This window comes from Buceros rhinoceros, unplaced genomic scaffold (genome assembly GCF_000710305.1).
Source record: "Buceros rhinoceros silvestris isolate BGI_N320 unplaced genomic scaffold, ASM71030v1 scaffold14216, whole genome shotgun sequence".
Taxonomy (NCBI): domain Eukaryota; kingdom Metazoa; phylum Chordata; class Aves; order Bucerotiformes; family Bucerotidae; genus Buceros; species Buceros rhinoceros.
Genome location: NW_010419424.1, coordinates 14,021 through 22,397, shown reverse-complemented (window position 1 = coordinate 22,397; position 8,377 = coordinate 14,021). Strand labels below are relative to the sequence as shown.

The following is an 8,377-nucleotide window of genomic DNA, read 5'->3' as shown; positions in this document are numbered from 1 at the left end:
AAAAAAAAAAAAAAAAAAAAAGGCTTAGATTTGGGAATGGCTTTTGTGGGGGCTGGTACCCACGAGCACCATCTTGCCGTTCCATCTTGCAGCGTTTTCAGGCAAGTGTGACGCTTTGAGCTCAGCACTGAAATCTGCCAGGGACCGATCCAAGCGGCCACATCCTGGGGCAGGGCAGCTGCTTGCTCTGGCTGCGAACAGCACATCCCTCCAGTAGGTGCACGCCTCCTGGTCCCTGAGACGTGGAGTCTTCAGAGTTTGGGCCTGCTTTGTGCTGCCGAGAGCGGAGGTACCACCGTGCCTTCCCACCATGAGCTGCTCTTCTCCTCTGGCAGCTTCCCTGAGTGGTCAGGGCCACCTGAAGATTGCTGCTGGCCAGACCGTCACCTCCCTGCCGTGCCGTGAGCTGCCCAGCCTCGGTGCCTTGGTGCCGATGGCCAGCTCTGCTCAGCGCTCCATCCCACATGGCAGGTGCCGCTGGGCAGGGAGGTTCTGTGGTGCAAGAGGACTGGGGATAAGCTGTTAGGAGGCTGCTAAATGCAAGTGCCTCATGAATAGGGGACAGCTCATCTGCAGCCTACGAAGAGATGGGAGAGTGAGGTGCTGCACGACTCGGTGGCTGGAGGCGATTTTTGGGCTGGGAGCGTGGCTGAGATGGCAGGGGTGCTTGTGCCTGCCGTGTCTGCCAGGAGGGTAAATGGCAGGGCTGCCTTGCAGAAAGGCCAGAAGGCCTTAAGACGCCGCTGAGCTCACCCTGCCTCAAAGCAGCAGCAGCCCAGTGTTTCTGGAGAGTTTTGGGGCAGGGATGGAGGCATGGTGCCCTTTCAGGGCTTTGGTCACCCTAATCATGAGGTTTCTCAAATGCCAAGGTGGGACTTGATGTTTCTGGCTGAAAAAACATTACAAGTTGTTCATTTTTTTTCCTCCCTCTGGGCTGATCAGCCCCTGTTCCTTTGGTTGCTCGTGCGAGCTGCAGCTTTTGTCAGAGGTGCCATCTGTCCTGTGCCTTGCTCCTTGTAAGCTGCTGAGCTGGGTGTGCTGTTTGCGCTGTGCTTGCAGCCCTGTCAGCACCAAATAACATGGTCGTGCTCTTGTTCAGGCCTTCGTGAATGACTGCTTGCAACAGCTCAGAGGATTAACCTGAACTTGGCTTGTGACTCACCTCCCTTCTCTGGAGCTGCTGGACTCTGCCCTGCATTGGTGTAGCCGTTCCTTCTAGTTACGCTGCTTTGCTTCCTACTGAGTTTCATCCTATTTCCTTTATTCCCAGCCCATTTCTCCAGTCTCCTGAGAGAACAGAGAATTCTTCTCCAGCACACACTTGCACCTCCTAGCTTCCCACCTTACAGCTGCAGGAAGCGCTACTGCAGTTGCCAAAAGCATTCATGGAAATGGGCACTAAACCTGGACCCACCACAGTTCCCCGGGAGACCTTGCCCTATCCAGCTTCTGATACCTCCAAAGTGAGTTATCTGTCAGCTTTGTGCCCATGCCGGGGAGGTTCACCACCGCTGTGTTTCCCGAGCTGGTTCTGACACCTGGAGACATTTAGAAAGCTGACCTGGGACCTGTGGCTCTGCTGGAGAAAGCCAGGTTGATCTCATGCAGCTTGGTAGATCCCTGCTGGCTGTAGCCCACCTTGGGTTTGTTTCTGGATTATTTGTTCCAAGATTTGGACATGCGGGTCCCCCTCCCGTCCCCTGCCCTGTCACCCCTCCCTTTCCCCGATTTTTACTGTTTTCCCATATGTGGGTTTTTCAGTCGTTGAGTTGGGTCCTGGACATTTCCTGGCAGGGAGATGCCTCAGAGCAGAGGTACCACTCACCTCCACCTCCAGGGTAAGGTCTCCTCCCTAGCTGCCTTCCAGAGCTGGCTGTGGTCTTTTATATTATACTTCAGGCACACGAGCCATCCCGTTGCATCTCCTGTGCCGATTAAGTCGTAATCTTGCTGTAATGAAGCAGTTGCTGAGCTTGTGTTGAAAACCTTCACAAGCTTGTTCTTCTCCCTCCTCACTGGCTCTTGGCTCTGCATTGTGAGAGACAGAAGAGGATCTTGAAGACACCCTGGTGATTTTTATATTTGAATGAAAATTGCCTTTGTTTTTATTTCAGCAGAATTAAAGCTTGGAGGCCTGCTCGGAGTTTTTTTGAAAGCTCTGCCACCGTCTCCTCTGGAAAGCATCTCCCTCCTTGGCAGACCTTGCGGTATTTCCCATCGCGTGCTCTGCTCCTCCGGCAGCATCCGTGCTTTTCCCCATCTCCTTAAACTCCTCTGGTCCTAGTGCTTGGCTGTCTCTTGTCAATCACACAACTGTCAATCGTCCCGGCCGTCAGTCCAGTACTTCTGGGCACTCCCAGCATTTCCGTGTGGGCTTGGAGGTTGCATTTGCTCAGACTCCTGATTTTCCAGACCCACCCCTGCCCTTGGGTTCTGCTGGAGGGATTTGCAAGCCAGTTAACGCTGCGGAGCTTTCCTCGTTCTCGCCCGTAGCTGATGCTAACATCCAAGAGCGATGTTACTCTCTCCTGTTTTGGCAGTGCAGTACGAATCAGTGAAGCATAGTGCTCATTAGGAGCTTTTGTCTCCTGCATGAGGTTTCCTCTTTTTCTCCTCCTCTTCTGCCTCGTGAGTTTGCAGTAACCACAGATGCTGCCAGAAGGAAACAGCCACTTTCAGCAGGGAGAGGGGCTAAAAATATCAGCACATCCTTGGGTGGGAATGGCAGAAGTGGGCTGAACTCCCAGCTGGCGCTGGGAGAGGGTCAGCATCTGCTCTGGGAACTGGGAGAGCCTCGATGCTGACGAGATGGATGGTTTACTCATGGTGGGATTATGCCAGCAAACCTTGTGGGTGTCCCTTAAAATGCCATTAGGTACTGATGTGCCTTTGCTGGGGCATCTGTGTGCTCATTCCCAGGGGCTCCTGCTGGGTTGGCATCTCTGGTTTGCTATGGGAATGCTGCTGTTGCAAGGTCCCAGCCTGGGAGCTCTTCCACATCTGTGCTGCCTCTTTTCATGGGAGGGAGAGCCGTTTGGACCTGCGATCAGGGCAGCTTGAGCTGGAGGGGCAGATGCATTCCAGATGTGTTGCGTGGTGGGGCCAGGCAGGAGTTCCCCAGGACATCCCTGTTCACCTCTGCCTGCATCTTCATCAGAGTTTGTGTGTGTGGACAAATCCATGGCCACTGCTTCTCCCGCAGGGCTGGGGGAGGTGCGGGTATTGCCCCAGCCCGGGGTCTGCCTCCAGGGGGCAGAGGGCACTGGCCTGTTACACAGTTGGTGACCCGCCGTGTCCCTTGGGCAGGTGATGGGTGACGCTGAGGCTCCTCCCACGGCAATGCTGGGGGGCTGCGCCAAAGCAAGGTACCCAGTGCTGGTGGGACTGAAGCGGAACAGATGTGGCCCTTGCCCAGCCACCCCCTCTCTCCAGCTGAGGTAGGGATGGCTTTCTTTCCAAAGCGCCTCAACCGTGGATGCCCTTGGGCTCCTGGGCGCAAAGCAGGGCTCCTTCCTGCAGCAGGCAGCTTCAGCGTGGTGATTGGCAATGGGCGGGTGGTGAAGCAAAGCACTGGACGCGGGGGCTGCTGATGGTGACTCCCAGCATGGATCCTGGTGTGGACTAAGGGGCACCTGCCTGGGTCTCTAATCTTTGCAATGCCGGTTTTATTAGTACCTCTAACAAGCGCAGAGTTGCCTGCAACTTCGAACTCGCAGGACCCCTTGGCTGCACAGCCGCATCCAAGAAGGAGCTTGAGCGTGTAACCGAGGAGGCTTTCAGGAGCAGCTGGGCAGGGAGATGCTCCTTGTCAGAGTCTCAGCTCCTTCAAGCTGCATCTCTTGGGCATTGTCTGGACCCACAGAACGTCCCTGGTGGGAGGGGGAGCTCTGTGCTGGTGATGCTTTCAGAGCGGGCACATTAGCCTCCAACACTGGTGCTGCGCTGCCCCGTTGACGTCTGCTGCCCACTGTTGCCTTCTGGTAGGATGCTGAAGACCAGTTGCTGATGCCTGGTGCTCAGGCACCAGCCTGAGCCGGGGAGGAGGAGGAATGTGGCTCCTCTAAATGCTTCCCAATAGCCTTCTGCAACCAAAGCCACACCGGCTCTGAAGCAAAACCCTGGGGCTGTTCCCTTTCCCTTCTCCAAGGGCTCAGCTTCAAACCAGTGCCTCCAGTTTGGAGTCATGCTGGTCCCCAGCCATCTTGGGAGCAGCATCCCCCCACTGTATGTCACGAGCCTGGGACGTCACAGCCTGTTGGGACATCTTTCAGCCACCTCCTGTATGCAAACCCTGCTGCTCTGTAAAGTGAATAAACTTGTCACTTGACTCTCCCCACCTGCACCGGCCAAGCCGTCATCTAAATTTGGGTGATTATGTTCACCCAGGCCAAGTATCAAGTTCTCTGATCACATGCACTCCCAGCTGCTGTTTAGCTCTGACGCCTCAGGGAGACGCAGCACTTCGTTCCCAGTTGTTTGGATTTTGTATTATTGAATTTTATTTTATTATCTTTTTTTTTTTTTTTGGCACCAGAGATTTTTCTATTTTATTTTATTTTCAAATTTCTATCCTGCCGAGTTGCTCCCTGCCCCAGCCAGTCACTGATCAGCCCAGCACCTGCTTCGACTGCTAAATCTGATCACGATGTTTCTGGTTCTTTCAGCCACCACAGAATTAAGGGACTTTTTTGCCAAAGCTCGGAACGGTTCTGTTCGACTCATCAAGGTTGTCATTGAGGACGGTAAGTCCTGGTTTTAAGTGCTCTCAGTTACACTGTGTCAGTTCTCTGTTTTGCCTCTCCTCCTTTCCTTTTCGCTGCTGCGGTGCCAGCTCATGTGTTTTTGGAAACCCCAAGGAAAATGGTCCTGGGGTACTTGGCACGTGGCAGCCTGGACCTGACATACGAGCCCCAAATTTGGGTGTGCTGGTGAGCAGCTATGGGAGTGCCTGGGCGGCTCCGGGGGTGAGCAGTGACTTTGCCAGCAGGCCGACACTGGTGTCTGCGGTTGGTGCTGGGCTCTGGGGGGCTTTTGCTGCTGCTGTGTTGAATGACGTTATGGGAACCCTGAGAAAAGCTGCTGCAGGTACTGTGGGACTTGGTTAGGGGAAACATGCAGCATCTTCCTCCTTGGACATGGCATCCCACACCAGGGAAGGAGATGCTTAGGGCAGGATTAGGCAGGGGGTTGCTCCTTGGCGTGGGGCTCAGCACAGGGCCTTGTTTGTGCCCCACGAGGGATACTGTGCTCTGAAACCCATCCCACCCCAGCCCCTGCTCCTGTGCACAGGGCTGCCCCCAGCCCAGTTTGCAGGCTGGCACCAATCTGCCTGCGTTTGTCCCATGAAAAGGTGCCTTGGGTGGCCTCTGCATCTGCCAAACAAGAGCACTGGCGGAGCAGAGCACTGATTGAACATCCCAGCAGTGGTGTAGGATTTCCATCACCTTGGCCTTGTATGATTGCATATGAATGACTTGTTTCTCGTGGCAGTGCCAAGCTTCTGTCACCACCTCCCTTGGGTGGGCCACCAGGATCACGCTGCAGACACCGAGGTGGATGTGATCGTAAGGAGCCCATGGTTGTAAGGAGCCCACGCAGCCTCTGGTGGAGCTGTGAAACCCCATTTGGAAGAGTGGTGTGATTTGAAAATCCATAGGACGTGTCAGTGGGGCCACTGCAAGATTTGTCGGGGTTGGCTTCGTCCTTGGTGAGGTCCCCATTTGTTGGGATGTGACATCTGCATTGTTTCTTCAGAGCATCTTTGACAACGATTTTATTCTCCCGGCTCCTTTTGCCTTTAAAAAGTGGGAATTAGGTTTGCATTACGGTAAGTCACGGATGCCCCTAAGCCTGGACTTAGGGCTTGTGCCACTCGCTTTGGTTTGTGGCCAGTGACATCAGCAAGGGAGACTTTTTACCATCCATGGAAACCAAGTCCCGCCATCTCCGCTCCATCAGCTGAATGGAATATATTTATCTGTCCAATGTGTCATTGTCAGCACATCTTCATGGACCAGTCTCCCCTGACAGTGCTTTGTGCTTCACAGTCTGCTTTCCCGCGCTGCTGCTCCTTTTTCCTTTGCCTGGACCAGCCATGGGTGGCTCTGGAGGAGCTTGAGTGTCTGCAGAAGCCTCTGAGATGCAGCAGAGCCTCAGGCTCCCATGGGGAGGCAGGTGGAAGGAAGAGACCCAGGAGCACCTCTGCGCTGAGGGCCTTGGTCTGCTGGGGACAAAGTGGCAGTTGTCCCACCAGCCTCACTCATGGTCCTCCTGTCTGCCTGTCAATGTGACAGGATGAGACGCTTGGCCTCTCTGGGCCACCACTCTTCTGTGCCACAGGGGACATCGGTCTGCTGCTACCCACTGGAGAAGGCTCTTTGGGCAGTAATGAGCTGCCAGGCGGATGACACAGCTGGACAGACAGACTTGAGCACGCTGACCTGGAAGGGATGTGTCACGAGCTGGCTGAGGAGGATATGCCAGCTGCCCTGCCTGCACGGGGGGTGTGGAAAGGGAGCCTCTAGCCCTGCTCGATGGCTTGCAGAGGACCTTCTGCCCTATGCAGCATTAGTCTTGGTGGAAGATGATGTAAGGAGCCTTAGGCACTGTGTCCGGGCATCCCCAGGACAGCGGCTATGGCTGAACAGCCCTTTGGGAGCTCTTTGAGCTTAGGTTGCCTTTGGGGCCCTGCCAAGAGAAGCCGAGGTCAGATGGGTGCGTGTGAGCAGGTTGTGCCCTGAGGCTCAGCAATGCGTTAATGGCATGAGAACTACTTGTGGTCCAGCGTGGGTTTGGGTAATGCTCTACTCCTTGCTGTCAGATGGTTTCTGGGCAAGGTTGGCTTCGTGGTCTTCCCCGTTGGCTGGGTTCCTTTGCACGAAGGTGATGCGTGCTGAGCTTTGCAGGCTCCCAGCTCCTGCGCTGGCTCTCCGCGGTGCCTGCCAGAGCTCAGGCAGGGCTGCCTCGTACAGGCGTTTGGAGCAAGGCAGCTCAGTGCTGGGGGCACCTCGAGGGCCAGAAGTGCTCCCAGCAGCAGCACCCTGCAGAAATGGAGCCTGAAATAGGTGGTGCTGCTGCTTTGCTGAAGGGTGGCTGCTCTGGGTTACCCTTTCCTGATGCTTCCTGAGGAGGAAAATTTGGCCCTGAAAGGGTTGAGCTGACCTGTGAAGAGCCTGTTGGGGGGCAGAGGACTAAGAAGCACGGCAGAGGTGGCTCCTCTAGCCCAGGAGAAACTGGACCCTGCTGGCTCACAGCAGCACGGTCAGGATCCGGCTTGGGCACAGCCTGGGAACAGCCTGGAGTAATTCAGCACCAATTGCCTCGTGTGTGAAGTGTCGGGATGTTCGGCAGATGGAGACACCAGCGAGCTGCCAGTGGGTTTGGCTGGGTGGAATTCCTCTCAGTCTCTTCAGGATCCCAGGTCTTTGCGGTGCACAAATGCGTTTGCAGGGCTTTACGTTTATTTTAGGGGTACACTGAGGTTTTTTCGCTTCTCTTTCTCAAAGCAGGTAGCTTAGCTGAAGGTAAAGTATTTTCAGCACCTTTTTCTCCTCTGTCCTTGTTGCTGTGTTTGTAGCACGTGCCCCTTGTGCAAAGAGTTATGGGCTCAGAGTGTGATGGCAGTTGCCACGGTGGGGTGGCACTGGGCAGGGAAGGGCTACACCGCTGCTGGGGGAATGCCCTGCTCGGTGAGCTCCGGTGAGCCTTTAGCTGAGCCACCCCGTGGTGCTGCAAGGTGAGCTAAAAGCCTTGCCTTCAGCTAACATCACCTTTTCTGTCTTCTTCCAGAACAGCTTGTGCTGGGAGCCCACAAGGAGCTGTCCCGGCACTGGGACGCTGACTATGACGCCTTCGTGCTGCCCTTGCTGGACGCGCAGCAGCCGTGCTACGTGCTGTACCGCCTGGACAGCCAAAACGCCCAGGGCTACGAGTGGCTCTTCATCTCCTGGTCCCCCGACAGCTCCCCGGTGAGCTGTGATGCCCCAGTGTGGGGACCTGGACGTGCTCGGGAAAGTGAGGGTGGAGGAGAAGCTGGCCCAGCTGACTTTGCACTGGGGCTGCAGAGGGGGGTTCCCACCCTGCATCACTGTGCTGGGTTAAGGTGTAGCGGGGACCTTGTTGGGGTTGGTTTTTTTTTTTTAAGACACAGTCAGATACACTGGGACTGTGTCTCTGCTCTTTGCAGTGCTGCCTGAGGAGGTGGAGGCTCTGGGATGCAGGGAGGGGGGCAGGATGGACAACAGGGCCAGGATGGAGATGTCCAACCACGGCTCTGGCCAAAAGCGTCACTGGGAAGAGCTGGTGCTGGCCCTGACTCGCCTGGCCCTGGGTCCAGCCTGGCCCTGCTCTGCTCGAGGGCTGACACAGAGCGGCTGGG

The 8,377-nt window shown here is 55.6% G+C and overlaps 1 protein-coding gene across 1 annotated transcript in view; it reads left to right on the top strand.

Moving 5' to 3' along the window:
• The first annotated feature begins 4,645 nt into the window (after positions 1-4,645).
• TWF2 (twinfilin actin-binding protein 2) overlaps positions 4,646-8,377 on the top strand; it is a 12,526-nt gene continuing 8,794 nt past the window's right edge. The window contains exons 1-2 of the mRNA XM_010138918.1: positions 4,646-4,742; positions 7,789-7,967. Of these exons, the coding sequence (XP_010137220.1) occupies positions 4,646-4,742; positions 7,789-7,967 (276 nt within the window). The remainder of the gene's footprint in view (positions 4,743-7,788; positions 7,968-8,377) is intronic.